At 39.6% G+C, this 22,032-nt stretch overlaps 1 protein-coding gene and 1 long non-coding RNA gene across 2 annotated transcripts; both read right to left on the reverse strand.

Annotated features, from left to right (window-relative positions):
* Positions 1-15: 15 nt before the first annotated feature.
* Positions 16-20,237, reverse strand: LOC134291414 (uncharacterized). Its single transcript, XR_009999082.1, has 2 exons — positions 19,946-20,237; positions 16-728 (listed from the first exon to the last, which is right to left on the reverse strand). It is a non-coding gene; the product is annotated as an uncharacterized LOC134291414 (long non-coding RNA).
* On the reverse strand, positions 6,085-17,063 carry LOC109415667 (uncharacterized). The gene is made up of 2 exons (XM_029871817.2): positions 16,472-17,063; positions 6,085-6,743 (listed from the first exon to the last, which is right to left on the reverse strand). The coding sequence occupies exons 1-2, from the start codon at positions 16,703-16,705 to the stop codon at positions 6,225-6,227; spliced, it is 753 nt and encodes a 250-aa protein (XP_029727677.2). The 5' UTR covers positions 16,706-17,063; the 3' UTR covers positions 6,085-6,224.
* Positions 20,238-22,032: the final 1,795 nt, after the last annotated feature.

The following is a 22,032-nucleotide window of genomic DNA, read 5'->3' on the forward strand; positions in this document are numbered from 1 at the left end:
AGTCCTAGACCGCTGTTATGAGGGTTGCCTCCTTCCCGTCCGAACCAAAGCACAAAGATTTGGGACTAATCTCTGACTCTTAGACAAGACTGACGCAATCCTCCAATGGTCGAGCACTGTCCTGGCCACGTCCTTGCGACTGCTGAGGAATGAGAAAGGATGGTTAGTTTTGGACACCTATGAAAAATGTAGACAACTCTACGATCTCTCAGGCCTAGGTGTCACGGGAATTTGGGTGTTGTTAGTGGAAGGGTAAACTCCAAAGGATACGCTTGGTTAACGTTCAGGCACACCATTGTTAGACTGCTTCGAATCAGTTGTCTGCCCAATTCATCCTGGTTTCCTCGTCATCTTGTTGGCATTTGGTTGAATTACTAGATTCTTCGGTTGATAATCTGAAATATAAAATAATATTAACATCATACGTCAAATAAGCTACATATTAGTGATACGCTTGCCACAGTTCTTCTTCTTCTTCTTGGCGTAACGTCCTCACTGGGACAAAGCCTGCTTCTCAGCTTTGTTATTATTAACTGAGAGCTTCCTCTGCCAATGACCATTTTGCATGTGTATATCGTGTGGCAGGCACGAAGATACTCTATGCCCAAGGAAGTCAAGGAAATTTCCTTTACGAAAAGATCCTGGACCGACCGGGAATCGAACCCGTCACCCTCAGCATGGTCATGCTGAATACCCGTGCGTTTACCGCCTCGGCTATATGGGCCCTGCTCGCCACAGTTACATATTTTTAAAATATTATTTATATCGTACGATACATTTACCTGAATCCTGCTGAAATAAAATGTTAATTAGCAGTACATTGAAACACAAATACTACAAAACACAAGAAAAAGAGCATCAAACTTTGATCTTGGAATATTTAAAAATACGGTAAATATCAAGATCAAAATTTTATTTGGTGGATTTTACAAGGTGATCTACCCACGTTACGGGGTGTCAAGTTCTAATAAAGCATGATTTGACAAAAAAAATGGAAGTCTACGGTGTAGTTCCAAAAAAATTCTTCATTGTAGTAGGTGTTCAATATCTGATAATTTTCTCTAGTTCTATTTTAGCACAACTTCTGCGCTACCGTTATATTCTGATCCGTATAGATACAATGCATTTCTACATAAGTGAGAAAGATGAGAACCACTCAAAAAGAATAGAAAAAGGACTTATAAATTGGGGCAGAAATCTAACCCTGGGCAAAGGCACAACCTTGTGATCAGCTTGATTGCTGTCAGGTCTCGGGGCTTAAATGTACCTTTGCTCTACAGAGAAAGATGCACACTCGTGGTGCCAACAAGAACCGATACTTTTCGTGATCAAACGAAGAAGCGTCACGATCCTTTTTGTTGGTTTTGATATATTTGATTTCTATTTGCAGGAAGGAAGTTGATACACAATTTGTCCTTCCTTAAACTTATTCCCGAAGGAATCAAATAAAGAATACCTGACAGAATCCTTAGGGAGATCATGAGAGGAATGCCGGCAAGAAGCTGAGCAGCTATTTCTGCAAGAACCATAGAAGCTGTCTCTATGATCTAGGTTTGCCTAAAAAATCTTGGAAGAAATCTATATTTTTTCATATTTTTTTCGGGAGAAATTCCTTAATAAATCACAGCAGGAATCCTGGAAGGAAGCTTTAAAGGAATTTCAGCACAAATCCCTGAAGGAATGCAAAAAAGAATAACTAAAAAATTCCTTTCAGGATTTACCAAAAATACCCCCCCCCCCCCCCTGCAAAAATCCCCGAAGAGAACTCTCGGAGCAATCCGTACAGCAATCTCGGAAGCAATATCTGAAGGAATTCCGGGAATAAACCTGTGAAGATTCTCGAAAGGAATGCCTGAAGAAATCCTGGAAAGAAATCCTGAAGGTATCTCGACAAAGAAGCTCACCTCATCTAATCTCATCTCAATTATTCACCCTACTCTCTAGCCTCTACCTTACTGTCTTCATTGCCCTCTATTCCAATCATGTATCCTACGCTCTATCATAACCTTCAATCCTACCATCTACCCTACCCTCTACTCTATCCTTTACCATATCCACTGTCCCACTCTCTACCCTAACCTTTTTATGTACTATCCTCAACCCTACTTTCTATCCTACCCTCCCCAACTAACATTTATTGTGGATGTAAACGTCAACAAAGCGTTCTCAATACGGCTTGATGCTGAGTTACTGTGTTGTACATATAGATGGAAGCTTCTATGCAAGCCCTATACCAATGAATCTGGCGAACTTAATCAGCATGTATATGCTGTGCGAGAAGCTTCTTTGCCACCAAGTCATAGCTCTTTTCTCGGCTCCTATGTAACCACTAACTGAATAACATCTTGAGAAGGCGCTTTTTCAGCCTTTTCGCAGTTGTTAAATAATAGTTATACGACATCCCCAAATTAAACGATTAAATATAATTAGGTTATGGATACCGTGACGCAATACATGTGGAACTGGAATTATCACTTTTAAAATTGAATAATTAAAGTACTTGCCGCTATTTGGAATCGAATTCCCGATCTCCGTATCCACTGGTCCCGATGATGTTCTCGCTGCCACACTGCTATATATAAATAACATAGAAAATAGCCCGTTTTGTTTTACTCCAGACAAGGCTTCATAATTGTGCCACAAGAAACCTTACCCAACTTCATCTTGCTGCAAAAGCTTGTGAAACGTCAAACGCAATAATGTTTACATTGAACAAGCTGTGTGATTGCGCCAACAGATTCTTCTTCACAGCTTCTAGCTGAAAGAGTGTTCTTTAAACGTCTACGAAGCGCTGCTGTTTTGTGTTTTGGCAACATTACAAAACGTACTGTATAAAAGCAGCTGTTGTAGTGGCTGGGACTCTTACTCGATTTGCACATCTTCCGGAAAATCTTCCGGCATTGAATTAAAGTGCAATAAAAGCAACCCAAGTAATTTCACAGCACAGAGATGGATAGCTGTAAAGAATTTATGTAGTAGCTATATATCCCGCTTAAAGTTTGTTTTGACAATAATGTTTACATCCGACAAGCCGTGTTGGTAAACCAACAGTTTCTTTATTACAGCTTCTAGCCGTAATGAAATCGCATAACGGCCTTTAAAGCGCTGCTGGTTTGGAGATTTGTCAGTATAACGAATTGTACTGTATAGTAGCAGCTGTTTTGTTAGTGGGGACTCCTATTCGATGTTTTCAAGTTTTCACATCTTCCGGGAAATCTCCCGGAGTTGGAATAGAGTGGAGTAAAGGCAGCCCCAGTGACAAGAAATGGATTTCTGAAAACCGAGTTTGGTAGCTGGATGGTGCTTGTTTTGCAGTCGTGTATTAGCTTATGCTTTATATTTGACTAGCTTTCCTTTTATTCAGCGTTGACTGCTTTTACTCGATGGTTACACAACAAAAAGCAAATGACTGAAGCTTATAGCGCTGAAAATGTTAGTTGGGTCTTCCCGACCGTCTACCCTATCCTCTTTCCTAACCTTATACTCCACTCCCTCTACTCTATCCTTCACTCAAACCCCCTACCCAACCGTCTGCTCTACCGTTTACCCTACCCACTACCCACTACCATTTACCATGACCCTCTCCTTTTTCTCACAAAGCCCGATCGATAGATACTAGACTGGGTTAACAAAGTCGATTTTTCGGAACAAAGCTTTTTCGATTAATTTTAGCGTCCAAAGCAACTGTGCAAAATTTGGATGCGATTGGTTGCTTCCCCGTATTCCGCTTTGTGATTGAAATTTGTATGAAATTTAATATGGGAAATCGTGCTTTTTTGCATTTTTCTCATAAATTGAAATTTTTCGTCTAAAACGATCTAAACAATGACGTTAAAGTATAGCCTAGGATATTCCGAAAAACTTTGCCAAAGACCGCAAAGTGATCCGACACTTGTGAAAAAAGTTATAACGTACAGATTGCCCAGTGGTGCTTAACATTTAACATGTAAAGGAATAACATCAATAATAAAATCTCAATTTTTTGCCTAAGTTACCAAGCGAATAACTTTTTTCACAAGCATCGAATCACTTTGCGGTCTTTGGCAAAGTTTTTCGGCATATCCTAGGCTATACTTTAACGTCATTGGTTAGATCGTTTTAGACGAAAAATTTCAATTTATGAGAAAAATGCAAAAAAGCACGTTTTTCCATACTAACTTCCATACAAATTTCAATCGGAATGCGGAATACGGGGACGTAACCAATCGCTCCCAAATTTTGCACAGTTGTTTTGGACGCTAACATAGGTTGAAAAAGCTTTGTTCCGGGTGGATATGATCAAATTTAAGGACAAACTTCTTGAAATCCCGCTTTAACCGTGCATCAGAACTTCAGACGCACAAATCTCAAGAAGCAAGCTTCAAACAACAGTGCATTTTATTATTCTGTTCTTGCTCACTTGTTATAAGCTTAAAATAAGAAAATCAGGTGCGCTGGTTTTGTTTACGAAGAGATTTGTGCGCTCGAAATCGTGAGTAGGTGCCAAAGTCGGCCATTGTGGCGGCCATTTTGGGACTCTAACAAGTCTGTCCTTGAAGTTTCTCCATACAACGTTGACCCACTCTAATAGATACCCATATTGCATGGTATCATAGCTTAAACTAGCATACTGAGGCCGCAATCTTGGATATGGTCCGCCATCTTGGATTTCAAAATGGTGTCGAATATTCATTTTTGAGTTCTACTCATGAAGCCCGATCGATAGATACCCATGTTGTATGGTATCATAGCATGGGAAATTCAAATGGTTGTGGCTCTATCAGAAGGCTGGCTTTAGAGTTACCATTTGGGTGGCTAACGGGATTCCATCAGTTTGAGTAATAGTAATAGTTTCTCTATTTTTAGATAAAGGCTTTCAGAAAAATCATTACCTGAATCTCAGCGAGAATTACTCAGGTAATTGTTCTTCTTACCATATCTTCAACATAGTTCGAATGGTGTAGTTGTGGTATATATGTAGTACAACTGCTCACTATACGTATACTTAGCACACGATATAGAGTCTAGTCTAGTTTAGTCTAGTCTAGTCTGCGTTGCGGCTCTAATCGCGAAATTTCCGCAAATCATTCTGTTTCATACTGTGTTACGCCTCAGTAATTCACATTCTCTTCAAATATATTTTCTTCTGTACCGATGGCGGGTGCTACATCCAATGGCAATGTGGTTCTTGTCCGCCACTTTCTGGCGCATCTCATAGAATAGGAATACATATTTGGGGTGATGCACAAATTATGTCACGCAAAAATCGACCTTTTCCAACCCCCCCATAAGATAGATACGAAAGATTTAAAACTAGTTCCACTTTAGCGGAAATCCATTAAGAGTGGAATTATGTGGAACAATGTGCTCGACCGGGAATCTCTGGGTGGATAATCTAAACAGAAAGTTCACTGACAGTACTTCACTTTGCCCAATTTGCGTATTTGATGAAAGTAACCAAAAAAAACTGTATATGTAACCTTCTTCGCCGATCACCAGAATTAAAGAGGTCTGATCGTATGATTACAAGAAAAATTTATGAATCGGTGGAAATGATATTATTTTAACTGATGAGTGCACGAGCTCCAGAAGAAGCTGCAGTTTAAAAAGATTCACTCACGACAGGCACCATGTACAAATCGCTAATAAGACCGGTGGTCCTCTACAGACACGAGACATGAACCTTGTTCGAGGAGGATCTGCAAGCACTCGGAATTTTTGAGCGACGCGTGTTAAGGACGATCTTCGGCGGTGTGCAGGAGAAGGTGTATGGCGGAGAAGGATGAACCGCGAGCTCGCTGCACTTTACGGTGAATCCAGGCATCCAGAAGGTGGCCAAAGTGGGCAGGGCATGTGACAAGAATGCCGGATAATAAACCTGCAAAGTTGGTGTTCGCTACTGATCCAGTTGCCATGAGGATGCGTTGAGCGCAGAGGAGGACCAGGTGGAGCGTGATTTGGAGAGCATTGGGTGTGATCGAGGATGGTGACCGGGGCCACAAACCGAGTATTGTGGCGTACTATTGTTGATTACCTATGTCTTATCTTAAATGTGATGTTGAGCAAATTAATGAATGTATGAATGTAGCAATGAAAAGGACGTCGATATGAAGAAAAAGACATGGAGAACAATTGTTTTCACCATTTTTACATTGTATTTTATGTTTGTGAGCATTACTTATTACAATTAGAGCAGTACCTTAACTTTATTTTAGTACAATTATTAAACATTTGTCCAGGTTATTTTACACCTGTTCTCGGGTCGTGGTATTTACGTAATAGTGCGACGTTTTTTGGATCATCGGTGCCGATACGTATTCCTTATAGGTAGACACTTTCGTTACGTACTTGTACGATGTGCTGTTTCCGGTGGGGCTCACCATGTGTTCCGTTTCCTCAACGGTGTGGTTTTGTTCTCGTTCCGATACCAATTTGAAGTTGTCCGGTACCTTTTGAGTAGAACTAGCCACCGTACGATCACTTTGAAGGGTGTTGCCGAGGCTACTGGGTTTATTTTTGAATTGGTTGTACTGCTGCCAGTTGGAATCTGTACGGAAAAGATGTCGCAGAGTTGTTTCCGTTACAAATCCACCCTTTTCCGACTGGCCCGTGCACAGCGTTTTACCATTGAGGCTCAGTTTGGTAAGACGAGGTAGAGGATTCTGGATTGGTAGGTTCACTCGGTAACTGACACCGCGTCCCTTGGAGATCTGGTCCAGCAGCTGTCGATTGTCGCCGATTGCTTCAATGGATCCGACATATTCCTAAAAAAAATATAAAAGATATTGATCAAGTTTAGCATACGACGGATTTCATCCACACAGATGTTCCCAGATATTCATTCAGGGCTCCATTTTGGAAATTCTTTAGAAATATTTCTTGGAATACCTTCCAAGATGTCTCTCAAGATTCCTTCCTTTGTTTCACGCCATTTTTTTGGATTTCTTTTTAAATTCCTTACGCAGTTTCTTCCGGAATCCTATCGTCGTTTTTTCCAATATTCGAACAATTGCTTCCGAGATTCTTCCTTGAGAATCTTGAGGATTCCTTAATTTATTTATTGTCGTCAATCAAACGTAGACCAGTTTCAATACATTTCATGCTTAATATCTATTTATACATATTTTATAGTTATAATTGTTATTAGTTCATTTTTTATCATTCTTCATATAAAGGCTACATCTATCTGCTATTTTATTTAGCTTCTACGATTTCGAATGTTTTGAAAATGTTTCTTCAACTGCGTTCTAGTCATATTTAGGTCAATCATTTCACTATGCCGATTATAGGTGTACATCATTTGATTTAACGGTCCATATTTTGCATAATCAGCATGATGACGTTCCACTGTAAACAAATTTCTCTCACGTAGATGCCGGCTGGGAGCATAAAAATTTAATTTGGACAACAATTCAGGTGAATCAGTACGCTGTGAGACAATATCAGTAACAAACGATACCATAGCGTAGTCACGTCGTTCTTTCAATGTCTGAATGTTGATCAGCAAACAACGTGCTTCGTATGAAGGCAGAGGAAATGCTGTCCATCCTAACTTACGTAGTGCGTACAATAGAAACTGCTTCTGAATTGACTCTATGCGTTCTTCATGTTTTTTCATGTAAGGAGACCAAACAACGCTGCAATACTCTAATATTGATCTCACATACGCAATGTATAATGTTTTTATAGTGTATGGATCCTGAAAGTTATAACCAAAACGTTTTATAAACGATAACATATTATATGCTCTATGGATAATTGTATTATAATGTTCTATAAACGTTAATTTTGTGTCTAAAATTATACCCAAATCTCTTATTTTTGCACATTTTTCAACAATTTGATTGCCTAGCTTTATTGAGACATCGGATGGACATCGTTTTCTACTGTACGTTATATGATTGCACTTTTTTACATTTAATTCCAATAAACTTTTAGAGCACCATACATGGAATATTTGAATTTCATTCTTAAATACATCGGCGTCATCTTTATTTCTAATTTCTAGGAACAGCTTCATGTCATCAGCATATATAAGAACATTTAGTTTTTTTAGTATAAAGGAGATATCGTTAACGTATAAAATAAAAAGAAGAGGCCCCAAGTGTGAACCTTGGGGAACTCCAGATGTGACATTAATTGGTTTTGATTTTTTCTCATTGAATCGCACTATTTGTTGACGATCAGTTAGATAAGACTTGATCCAGCTGAGGAGCCCCGTTGCAATTCCCATCTTTTCAAGCTTGTAAATCAACATAGGAATGTCCAGTCTATCGAATGCTTTGCTGAAGTCAGTGTAGAGAGCTTCCACATGATTACCGTTTTCCATTGCATTCAAAGAGTAATTGACAAACTCAAGCAGGTTAGTGGCTGTTGAACGGCCTTTGAAGAAGCCATGTTGAGAATTAGTTATTCTATTTTTAATCTGAACGAAAACATTTCTGATGATGATCGATTCAAATAGTTTTGGTATGCATGAAATAATAGCAATGCCACGATAATTTCGAACATCACATTTTTTACCAGACTTATAAATGGGTATTAGGAAAGATTTTTTCCATTCCATCGGGAATTTGCCAGATTCCAGCGACATGTTAAATAACCAAAATAATGGAGTTGTAAGTTCAACTGCTAATGGTTTTAAGAAAGATGGAGGAATTCCGTCTGGTCCAGAACCTTTTGTGATATCTAGGTCATTTAATCTAGCAAAAATGTCTTTAACATTGATGTGACTAACACTAACATCGTTTGGAAAATCAGGAAAATAAGAAAAGTATTCAAAATCACGATCGTTATCTGAAAAATTTGTGTAAGTTTCTTGGAAGAATGATGCAAAAAGATTGCAAATGTCTTCTGAATTATGTCCTTCTTTTTCGTCTAATGTCATTTTGGCCGGAAAACTGGCTGACTTTAACTTGGATTTAACATAATTGAAAAAGTTCTTTGGACATGACTTAATTTCACTTTCAGTTTTTACATTATAATCAGAAAGAGCAGAAGACATTGCTGTATTAAGTTGATTGCAAATGTTCAAATACTTCATCAAATTTTCTTGATTTTCGTATTTTCTATATGTTTTATGAGCCTTCTGCTTTCGATTTTTCAAATTCAGAATTTGTTTGTTGAACCAAATTGGATTTTTGGAATTGTAATTTCGTCGCTTTTTCGTAAGCGGAACTTCTTCTTGAATAATACCCGATAATATTTCGTAAAAAATTCCCACAGCGCAATCAATACTTTGTTGACTCCTTAATATAGATTGCCAGTTTGTCCTATTTAATTTAGCCTTGATATTGTCAAAGTTTGCTTTGTTGAAATCCAATACATTTTCATATTCACATTCGATGGGAATGCTATTATTATGTACAAATACAGAGTACTCAATTGCCGTATGAAATACTTCGTTTTTCCATAGAGGTGCAAGTGATTCAATTACACAGAAATCTTCGTGTGTGTTCGTCAGTAAAAAATCTAAGAAATTGTTTTGTTCGTTTTTCACGTGATTTATTTGATTAAGACCTAGAAAGGCAATTTTCTCAAAAATAAATTGTAATGTATCATTGTCACCAATAACTGGCAATAAAATACTCTCATTTTCTGCATCAGGAATAAAGTCTGCATCACGCTGATTAAAGTCACCATATATGTGTATTTTATATTCAGGAAGAAGCCGAGACACAATTTCATCGGCTGTTTGAAAGAACTTTTCATAAGTTGATTTGCATGCTTGATCAGGTGGAAAATAAACTGAGGCGAAAATGTGAGTTTCACCATCAATATTAGTTTTGACCCACACGTGTTCGAACTCTTTAAATTTGGGTGAAATTATATGTTCCGAATTATACTTAGCTAAGATTGCAATGAGTACTCCTCCTCCAGATTGTCTTTGGCTTAATACTAGATCACGGTCGTCTCTAAACACGTTATAATCGCTACCAAAAGCTTCCTCGTTTTTGACACTGTCACTCCAGCTAGTTTCAGTGCCCAGTATAACTGAATAATTTGAACTCAATATATTTTTATGAATTGCATTCAACTTTGATGCGCTACTCATACGATTAAAGTTTTGGCAATAGATAACTATTTCAGTAGCAGGTGAGTTCTTAGTAAACGATGATAGCTTGTCAATTTCAGAAATTTCATGATTATTATTATTAATTATTGGTAATTGTTCATTAACAGTTAAAATACCATCAATATTCATTTCACTATCGTCATTATGTAAATTAGTAACAATACATCTGCTACATGTAAATATACTATTGTTACCTTCATCTAGGGAATGCGTCAAATCTAGTGAAAACACTGACAGCAACAGGGTCTGTTCACTCGTGGTTCTGTATGTACGTCGGTGGTGCGGATACCGTTAACATGCACTGGTGTGGCTGCAGCATTTCTACAAGAGGTCTTTGGACTATTTCTATGGGTCATCGAATTTGTTCCGTTGCTAGAGGTTTGTCCATCCGAGAGGTAAGGGTTCCGTTCGTCAGCAGGGTACGGGTTCAGCACTTCTCCTCTTTGAAATCTTATAGTTGGTCTATATGGTGCGGGTGGAGGTCCCGAAAATCGCTCCTTTGCGGCGGCCAACAGTTCTTTATCCAATGGTAGGGCATTGGTGTTACGTTTATCATTGCAGCGTTTATGTGTTTGATTACGGTTGGGGTAGGTTCTGCTATTGATACTATCAACGTATTGCTGCTTCCTACGCTTCTTCCTCAATTTTGCCTTATCTGCAGCTTTTTGTTGATGAAGGCGACGTAGTTCGCGCGCATCGTATTCCGACCAGTCCGCCTTCCACACATTACGATTACCAAGTTTACGCCATCCAAAGTTAGTTGTTTGTGTGGATAATTCTACCTCCAGGCTGGGGGGTGATTGTACCTTTTGTGAGGCAGCAGTCTTATTTCCCAATGAGTTGACTGCGCTGCTAAGTGTTTTCAATTCATCAACGATATCTGCTGTTGCAGTTAGATTCGTTTGACTTGAATTGTGTTCTGAGCAGTGATTGGCCATGTCAATGATTAGACCACTGACCTTTTCAAATTCAGAACAAATATTCTGAAGTTCTCTTGTTAGGTCAATGGTCAATGCCTCTACGTATTGCATTATGTTATTTTTCGTAGCCTGCATCGAAATATCGAACAGCGATGTGAGGTGGTTTTTTATTGCAACCTAATCATTCTTGGCACCCGAATTCAGGTCATTTTGCTTTATAGCGTTGTTGTTATCGACGACGGCAGTTTTAAGTTCACTGAGAAGCATTTCCATGCTTTCAAAACCATCACCGATGTTTAAATTGTTAAATTTTGTTGCTAGCTTGTGATTAGATTCCAGTACTAGCTTGTTAAGTTTGATGCTCTCCTGCTGCTGACTGTAGAGCTTGTCAAAATTGACCTCTAATACAAAACGTTTCTGGCATTCGTAGCATAAAGGAAGCATATATGTAAGAATGCTCTTCTCGTGATTCCTCTGGGCGCCGACGCATGCAGCATGGAATTTTTTCCCGCACGAGCCACTGCAATACCAAACGTGCTTAATTCCAACCCTAGAGTTTTTCATAGGGATTTACGAAATTTCTTTCCAGAATTTCTTCCCGGGGTTTTTTCCAGTATTGCTCCTCGAGTCCCTGGTGGATTGATTCCCAGAATTTCTTTTATGTTTTGAAAGAAATGGGAAAGAAATATTCAATCGCATTTGTTCCAGGATTCATCTCGAGATCTCCACAAGAATTTTCCTCATGATATACCTTAAATGTTGTTGCGGAATTTGTCTTAGAGCTTCTTTCGCGATTCAGATCACCTACAATTTCTTTCGGTGTTCCTCTTGAGACCTCCCCAGAAGGTCTTTTCGGGATTCCTCCCTGAGTTTCTGCAGGAACTATTCTTGGAATTTCTACTAGAGCTCTGCTAAAGATTTCTTGAGGAGTTTTTCATTCATCCAATTGTCTGCAGGCGTTACTCCCGGGATTTCTTTCGAAGTTTTCACTGTAATTTCTCCTAGAAATTTCTTTGACCTTTCTTCTAGAGTTTCTTGCTGGTTTTCTATAAGAGTTTCAGCTGGGATATTTCTTAAAAGTTTTACCCAGAAACCCCGCTAGGAGATCCAAGAAGAATATCAGAAAACTTTATGGGAAATCCACTGAAGAACTGCAAGTTTCGACCGGATGATTGTTGAATTTCTGGAATTTTCGATTCTCAGTCTAACAAATTCATCTAGAGGAAATCAGTACCAACCATGGTACCAATCGGCTGATAGCAGGTAATATTCTTACACCAGCTAGGGAATCCCCAAACCGAACCGCAGCGAATGGCCCAAAAGTGTACCAGACTGCGTGACCCTTTCCAAACCGACTATTTGAAAATTTGCAAAATTTGTGTGACCTGTTGATTTGAGTATCGAGCGCTGAAGATGGTCCAGTAGCCGGACCGAAACCGAAAATCCTGAGAAAGATTATTGGAAAGCTATTCCGGGAAACTACTAAGAGAAATTCCTGAAACAACTTTCTGTACATTTTGGACGGATCTCCGAAACTCTGGAAGCATATCGGAAAAATTTCAGGAAGAAATCCCGGCAGAGATTCCGTGAAAAACTCCTGCACCCTGGAAGGAACTCTGGTGGAAAATCCGGGAGCATGTATCTGAAATCCTGAAAGAACTAAAATCTCAGAAAGAACTATTTATGGGAGCAAACCTGGAAAGATTTCATAGAAGAATCGTGGATAGAATTTCGAGAGACATTCTGAAATAAATTTTCGATTTCAATCAAATTTCAAAACAAATCTTTGAAAAAAATCTAATCCTTGAAAGAGTATTTAAGAAGTATTCATCGGAATAGCCAAGATAATCGTTACCACACATTTTAATTCAAAGTTGTTGATATGCTATTGTCAGTTTTCCAAAGGATTTTCATCGAAATCATAACATTACTACACCACCAACATAGATAATAGACATTCAAGTTCTGTTCACAATCCAAAACTGCCACATGGTCTGTGGGATTACTGATTGGACTTCTAATTGTTTCAGATTTTCTGATTTCTGAGAATTCTGTGTGTTTTCCTTATTAAAAATCGTAGTGAATGTCAAAGCAATTTCAATTGAACTAAAAGAACACTGAGAAAAATCTAGAAATATGCCTTAACCGTTTTTTTGTTTTACTTTCGAAAGAGTTTTGTAAAAAAAATCTGCAGAAGAATGCAGTGATTTGATAGAATTTCTTAGATAATGAATTTTGCGCATTGGCCCTTAATGTTTTTTTTATAATTTTTTGAGGATATTTCTGTGTATTATTCGAAAAGTATCACTTAATTCCAATCACTTTTTTTTTGGTTCCTAATTCCGTTCACCCCATTTGTTTTGCATGGTGTGAATGGAATTTGGAACCGAGAAGAAGTGATTAGAATTATTATTCTTCCAAGTCTTCAGTCCAAAATTGAGCCAAATTGATAAAGATTTAAAGGTGTATCAAATCGATTTTGTGTTTTTTTAGCCGTTTTCACAGAAATTTACTCAGAAATTCACAAAATTGCTCCGAAAAGATGCCGGAGATACCGTTAGGATATAGTTAGAACAATGCTCTTCAACTTTGCCGAAGACACTATGGTGTTTAAATTGCGTATTTCGAAGTTATTCAACAATTTTAGTTAAAAAATCACGAAAAAACACGATATTTTTACGATTTTACATATAAAAGTCATGTAATTTTACATTATTTTACGTGACTAAATTAATTAGCGATTACTCCTTTGTGTAACGAACATTTCGTCCATACATCGTTTTTGTGTAGGAATTCGTTTTCATTGACTAATTATCAAAAGTATGTCACGTTGATACTAAAAATCGCACAGAGTTACCAGCACGAATTAAAACAAATTTACCCATTATTAAGACGTCATGCCAGCGTATTCTAATGTCTTTTGATTTAAGTATCAGAAATGGTTCAGATGGTAAGGCACAAGCCTGCGGATCAGAAGGTCCCAGGTTCAAGCTCAAATACATGATAAACTTTTTTCTTTCTTTGTAGCAGTTAGGATGATGAATCTGCCATGACTTACACGCAATCTCCCAAATAATAATGATCGGGACCTGACAATTAAGCCCATTCCAGGACTAGCCAGATATTTAGTTTATACTTGTTGACAATAAATTGTGTCGACGAGATCAGCTGGGCGAAATATTGAGCATCTGTTTGATAATGATCAATTTAGCTAAAACAATTCAATACGATGTGGGTAACGTGGGTAGATCACCTTGGAATGGTGCGTTGCGGTGTAATATCTACCAAATCAAATTTTGATCTTGAAATTTACCGTATTTATAAATATTCCAAGATCAAAGTTTAATGCACTTGTTTGTGTTTTGTAGTTTATTTTGTTTTAATGTATTGCTAATCAACATTTTATTTCAGCAGGATTTAGGTAAATTTATCGTATGATATAAATAAATAATATTGTAAAATATGTAACTGTGGCGAGCGTATCACTAATATGTAGCTTATTTGACGTACGATGTTGATATTATTTTATATTTCAGATTATCTACCGAAGAATCTGGTTGGTTGAATTACTCAAAGGCTCTCAAGATGTCAACCAGGATGAATCGGGCGGCAGACAACTGATTCGAAGAAGTCTAAGAATGGTGTGCCTGAACGTTGACCAAGCGTATCCTTTGGAGTTTATCCTTCCACTAACAACACCCAAATTCCCGTGACACCTAGGCCTGAGAGATCGTAGAGCTGTCTACATTTTTCATAGGTGTCCAAAACTAACCATCATTTCCCTTTCCTCAGCAGTCGCAAGGACGTGGCCAGGACAGTGTTCGACCATTGGAGGATTGCGTCAGTCTTGTCTAAGAGTCAGAGATTAGTCCCAAGTCTTTGTGCTTTGGTTTGGACGGGAAGGAGGCAACCCTCATAACAGCGGTCTAGGACTGTACCACCTACGAATTTGTGCGACTCGCTTAATGCTAATGCTAATGCTAATTAGCATCTTATTCACAAATCAGCACAACTACACGATGAAGGGAAACTTCATTCTTACTATGCACTCTACGGTTTCGAAACAATGCTATAGCATTGATATATGATGCCAAATTGCAATGAGATGCAGTTCGTAGTTTCATAAACTTATAGCTGAATCGAGACGCAAAAAATCCTATTCCAGGACTCGAACCTTGAATCTTCGAATCGACAATCTCATGCTCAACCATCTGCACCAACTTTAAACTGATGCAGATGAGACAAAGAAGTGTAATGGCGTTTAATTCATGGGTAACTTTGTTTTATATTATGCTGGCAACTCTGTACAACTTGATTTGTATTCGTTGATACTAAAACGTGACAAACTTTTGATAATTAGTCAATGAAAACGAATTTCTACACTAAAATGATGTATGGACGAAATGTTCGTAACACATAGGAGCAATAGCTCATAAAATTAGTCACGTAAAACAATGTAAAATTACATGACTTTTACATGAAAAATTCCTTTCCTTCCGGTACCTTTTTGGTGCAATTTTCTGGATATTGAAGTACATTTTCGTGAAAATGCTCGAAAAACACAAAATCGATTTGATACACCTCTAAACCTTTATCAATTTGGTTCATTTTTGGACTGAAGCCTTGTTTTTGCATGTGGATTGATAATTTGATGTGACACGGGTAGGTCAAAAAAAGTGAACAGGTCTAATGTAGATATTAGAAAACTTCCTACAAAGAAGGAGGTTGAGAATTCCCAATTTTTTTCATGACATACTTAATGGGTGCTCCCTTAAGGCGAAACTGGAAGCATTTTCTCATTTTTTCGGTTTTTGATTTTTTATTAAATAACGAAGCAATATTTTCAAAATCGGGTTTCGTGCACATGTAGAGTATGTATCAAGGTATCTTCTGATTTTTTTTTGAGGTGGAAAATGTTTTCCATTTTTGCAGAAACCATTTTTTTGTGAAATTTTGTTCAAAAATGGTTTCTGCAAAAACGAAAAATATTTTTCACTACAAAAAAAAATCAGAAGATGCCTTGATCCATACTCTACATGTGCACGAAAACCGATTTTGAAAATATTGCTTCGTTATTTAATAAAAAATCAAAAACCAAAAAGTGAGGAAATGCTTCCAGTTTCGCCTTAATTGCATCCCGCTTCAATTTAATAGCAGTGGAAATTCCAAAACTGTTCCACGTTGAGTGCCGTGTACCTAATCCTTAACGCTGAACGTTACTAACACTCAATAAATTAACCGTGACCGGTGCTTGCACATAATAACAAACATCACAACGACTTGTTTGAGCTAATAAGATCGTGGGGTGTGATTGCCGGAGAACCTGTTCTATTTCTTGGACGACGTGATGACTTCATAAGTATACCTAATGGGAGCGTTTAGAAAGGCGTGATGCGGCATCGCTTCTGTAGTCTTCCGTTGAGGCCATCTGACGTGGGGTTTTATTACCACAGCATCCCCATAAAGGAATAAATTCAATAAAACTAGACCTACTCACCGATGGCAACTGGGCGGCTATTGAAAAAGACATCTCCACCTCCACGGTGTTCTTGATCTGTTGTGACTGCAGGTTCGCCAGTCCATAGTACTCAGATCGGTTGGAGTCATACTGGTAGCTGAAGAGGCCTGGGCAGGGCGATGCTGGCGGTACCGGAACGGAGTTGATTAATCCGGCCAATAAGACCATTGGCGCAAGCCAAATTAGGCAATTGGAAAACACCACGCGTAACATTATTTCAAACTTTGAACTTATCTAAAATCACGAAAACTCAAAGGGATTTCTATTCTCGATTCTGAGTCGGATAACAGCTGAACACGTCTTGCGTGAATCGCGGTTCGATTCAAACTGAGAATGGACGAAGTTTTGTGCTCGGTAGAAATGGCTGAGTTAAATCCTGCTGTAAATCGATTCTGATTCGGCTCAGTGGTGAGTGACTGGCTGCTGCTAATCTATAGCGAGAGCTAAACAAAATGATCAGTTCAGTAGCATATGCGCAGAAGAAAGGAAGAGGCGTCCATAACGGCGACATTAAAAGCCATTAGCAATATATCATCGAACCGTCGATCGCGGATCAATTGACTGACATCTCCTTTGGCATTAGATGAATTTTAGAATCCGGTAGTGCCCGTTGTAGTGGCCCATCGATGGATTAGATTTGCATACCGACACAGGCGTTTAAGCATTTCTTGAGGAGGTGCACATCCAATTTTGAGTTTATTTCATTTTTCATTTATTTAGTTCTACATCAAATTCATGATAACACTGAATCCACAATTTGCCGCCATAATACTCGATTTGCAGCTGCAGCTCTCCAGCGTCGGTCACGCCCAACGCTCGCCAGATCTACCTGGTCCGCCCATCGTGCTCTCTGCGCTCCACGCCTTCTTGTTCCATCCAATCGGATGGTTAGCAAACACCTCTTTGCAGGGTTGTTGTCGGGCATTCTTGCAACATGCCCTACCCACCGTATCCATCCAGCTTTAGCCACTTTCAGAATGTTGGGTTCACCGTAGAGTGCAGCGAGCTCGTGGTTCATCCTTCTCCGTCACACACTGTTCTCCTGCACGCCGCCGAAGATTGTCCTTAGCACGCGTCGCTCGAAAACTCCAAGTGCTTGCAGGTCCTCCTCGAGCATCGTCCATGTCTCGTGTCCGTAGAAAACCACCGGTCTTATTAGCGTCTTGTACATGGTACATTTGGTGAGGGGTGAATCTTTTTTGACCGCATTTTCTTCTGGAGCCAGTAGTAGGCACGACTTCCACTGATGATGCGCCTTCGTATTTCACGGCTCACGTCAAGGCTCACGTTAATGTCAGCCGTTAGCAAGGAACCGAGGTTCTTCTACCACCTCGAAAATATCCCCGTCTATCGTAACATCGCCGCCAAGGCTTGACCTGTCTCGCTCAGTCCCACCTACCAGCATGTACTTTCTTAGCCGCATTCACCGCCAGTCCGACCTTTGCTGTTTCACGTTTCAGGCGGGTGTACAGTTCTACTACCGTTCCAAACGTTCTAGCAATAATATCCATATCATCCACAAAACAGACAATTTAGCCAGATTTTGTGAAGATCGTACCCCGGCTGTTGAGCCCGGCTCGTCGCATAACACCTTCCAGGGCGATGTTGAATAGTAGGCAGGAAAGTCCACCACCTTGTCGTAGTCCCCATCGAGATTCGAATGAACTGGATAGTTCACCCGAAATCCTTATGCTGTTCTGCACACAGTCCATCGTTGCTCTTATCAGTCTGGTAAGCTTCCCGGGAAAGCTGGTCTCGTCCATGATTCTCCATAGCTCTGTGCGGTCGATGCTGTCGTATGCCGCCTTGAAGTCGATGAACAAGTGGTGCGTTGGAACCTGGTATTCACGGCATTTCTGGAGGATTTGCCGTACGGTGAAGATCTGGTCCGTTGTCGACCGGCCGTCGATGCAACCGGCTTGGTTGCTTCCTACGAACTCATTTACTTTAGGTGAAAGACGACGGAAGATGATCTGGGATAGCACTTTGTAGGCGGTATTCAGATCGGTGATCGCTCGAAAATTCTCACACATTAACTGGTCGCCTTTCTTCAAATTATGCCTTCCTTCCACTCCTCCGGTAGCTGTTCGGTTTCCCAGATTTTGACTATTAACTGGTGTAGACAGGTGGCCAACTTTTCCGGGTCCAGCTTGATGAGTTCAGCTGTAATACCGTTCTTACCAGCCGCATTGTTGTTTTGAGCTGGTGGCCTACATTCTCTTCGCCATTCAGGTGTTCGTCGAAGTGCTGCTTACACCTTTCGATCACCTCACGTTTGTCCGTCAGGAGGCTCCCGTCCTTATCCCTGCAGATTTCGGCTTGCGGGACGTAGCCTTTGCGGGATGCGTTGAGCTTCTGGTAGAACTTACGTGTTTCTCGTGAACGGCACAGCAGTTCCATTTCCTCGCACTCCGCTTCTTCCAGGCGGCGCTTTTTCTCCCGAAAAATACGGGTCTGCTGCTTCCGCTTCTGTCTGTATCGCTCCAGATTCTGTAGGGTTCTATGCTGCAGCATTATCGCCCGCGCTGCGTCCTTCTCCTCCAGAACCGCTCTGCACTCCTCGTCGAACCAATCGTTTCATCGACTCCGTTCTACGTCCTCGATACACAATAGTTTATTTACCCATTTTCACGCTCTTAATTATTAGCTCGTAAGATCGAGGAGATAGAGAAATGGTGTCTTCGGCAAAGTTGACGGTAATGAACAGCGCCATCTTTTGACAGTTAGAGTTTTTTGATCAATCCCCCTAAAAGTGAGATACAAAATTATTTTTTTTTAAATTGTTGAGATAGAGGGTTGACGTCTTCGACAAAGTTGTAGCGGATTCCAAACAACTTTCCTGAAGACGTCAATGTTGTATTTTTTACTCCAATGGAGATAGAGGCCTTTGTTTCAAAGTTAAGCCCAAAAACACGTTTTTTTAAACTAAAACATACATTTGTTGAAGTTTTAGACCCATACAATGTTCTGCAAAGTTGTATGAATCAATAAAATACGCAACTTTGCCGAAGACATCAAAGCTGTAAGAATTAAATGAGACGAGTTATAGATGAATTTATGATTTTTTTCATTCACTTTTAGGGATAAATATCTTTTTTAGGGGCAAAAAGGTGTAGCTGAGGATACTCTTATCAGAAAGTACATCTATAGAGCTTTCAAATAAGGGTTAGTTTGAATATCTTAATAATTGTCTCAAAATCACTGATAATATTTTATTTGTGATGCTGCCAACTGTTTGTTCGGTGAGCTCGTTTCATGCTGTTATTCTGTTTTGTTGTACACTCAACAAAAAAAAAAAAATAGGAAATTCATAAGGTACACCGAGGCAAGTTGAAAAGGGTGGGACAAGGTGAAACAGCCAGCGGGTTAACATGATGTTTTGTAATTATGATAAACATTTTTATTGCCCTTAAACATAGTTTTTGATTCAAACAATCTTTTAGCGATTGATACATTTTCAAATTGTATTGAAATCTATTTCAAAACTTCGCGTTTCATCTTGCCGCACCCGTTTCAACTTGCCACGGTGTACCTTAAATACCTTATGATATTTTTTGCCATAAGGCCGGAACAAATCTCAGTTGCTTCTTTTGTCACAGTACTCGTTGGCACGTCAAAGGGGGATGATAAATAATAAATGTATTTGATGAAAAATCACCCAACAATTGGACAAAGTCGTTAAACTCATCGAATTTGTTAAAAAGTTTTCTGAGTGACTCGAATTTCACCCTCAAATTTCACAACTTCTTGAATAATTTATTAGTGACCCCCCCCCTAAAATGTATAATTCCGTCAAAATTTTCGAGGGCGGGGGGGGGGATGATTGAGAGGCCTAGATGCAAAGGGGTGTAAGTCACCATTTTGTCGATTTTAAGCTGAACATATAAAAAAAAATCTTTAGAATTCAAGCTTTCAGGAACTTTTTTTAGAGTATTTTTCAAGAACTTTTTAAGAAAAATTAAAATAAAACAGAAAAAATAGGGTTGATTTTGAAACTACATACATTTTTATGGGATGAAAAAAAAACTTTAAAACTTTGAAGCACATTTACTCAAAAGCTGTTTTTTGTGATTTACACCCCTTTGCTTCGAACCCCTTCAATTGTAATATATGAATGTCATAGGAAAACCTTATGAAAATAAGTTTTCATATGTTATCCTTATGACATTGTCTATTCTATGCCTTCTCCCAAAATAGGTATGAGCTTATTTGGTAGAAAATTGAGACTGCACAAGCATTTGCGACCGTAGCATTTCCCCAAGTGCCCTAGAGGGTTAGTTGACTAGTACTCCTAGTCTACTCTATCAGCTACAACTTTGCCGAAGACCGTATTCAAATCGGATGCCTCAATAATCTATCTATCTATATATCTATATATATAAAATGAATTTCTGTCTGTCTGTCTGTCTGTCTGTCTGTCTTTCTGTCTGTCTGTCTGTCTGTCTGTCTGTCTGTCTGTCTGTCTGTCTGTCTGTCTGTCTGTCTGTCTGTCTGTCTGTCTGTCTGTCTGACCGCTATAGATTCGAAAACTACTGGACCGATCGGTGTGAAATTTTGTATATGGGTATTTTTGGGGCCGGGGGAGGTTCTTAGCTTGGTGCGGGACCTCTCCGGTCACTGGAACGGGGGGCTCCCATACAGATGACTTCGCCGGGGACGTCCCTATGGAGCTGCATGTCAAAAAACACAGTAGGCAGGCAATACAGGACAGTACGACGTTTGCCGTGGACAAATCACTTTGGACGACCGAGAGAGGAAAGCTTCCTTTCGTTTAGGGCCTTCGTTCCGAGGTAATAGATCTCCGATGAGGACTCACGGTCAATTACATAGGATTAGGCGTGGAAAACATTCTCGGTTCCGCGGGCCGAGCCGTGTACTGGACGGAGACCTATTGAAAGGTAAAAAAAGAGGTCGATACATTTTCAAAACTGTCTCCAGCTATAGTGCAAGGTGAGAAAGCTTATAAAATTTCCTTTCAGCTACCTTCGCAAGTGCTACCAACGCGATGCGAACCATGCAGTGATGCAGGGCTTCCCATTATTCGATGAACCAATGCGCACTAACTTAACACTCCTGCCCACCACACAAACAAGAACGACAGTGACGTGATTTCCAAACCAAAAGGGGCATTCCAGGAACGGCCACATGTCCGGATACCCAAGCCGATCCACCAGGACGATAAGAAATCTTTCGCAAAATTCCGAAGCTGGTGAAGCGGCCAGTAACTCTGTCACGGCTGAGTAGCTGCCCAATCAGATCTCCTGACCATCTTTGCAGGAGGACACCTACGAGATATCTGGGAAACGTGATATTCTCGGCCTTTGCAGTCTTAAAGAGCAGCGAGAAACGATATTCTCTCTACATCCGACGGTTTCGGTAATATATTTTACCTTTTTCAAGGATTAGAGGTTACGTTCTCTTGTACATGTATAGTATCACGTTTCCCAGCTAAAGTTCCCACAGTCGAAAGCAACCATTTCCCCTACGAGATATTGTTGTTCATGTTTGTCAATCAGGTGTAGGCTTCAAGGAGGTCTGAC

Source organism: Aedes albopictus, chromosome 3 (genome assembly GCF_035046485.1).
Source record: "Aedes albopictus strain Foshan chromosome 3, AalbF5, whole genome shotgun sequence".
Classification (NCBI taxonomy): domain Eukaryota; kingdom Metazoa; phylum Arthropoda; class Insecta; order Diptera; family Culicidae; genus Aedes; species Aedes albopictus.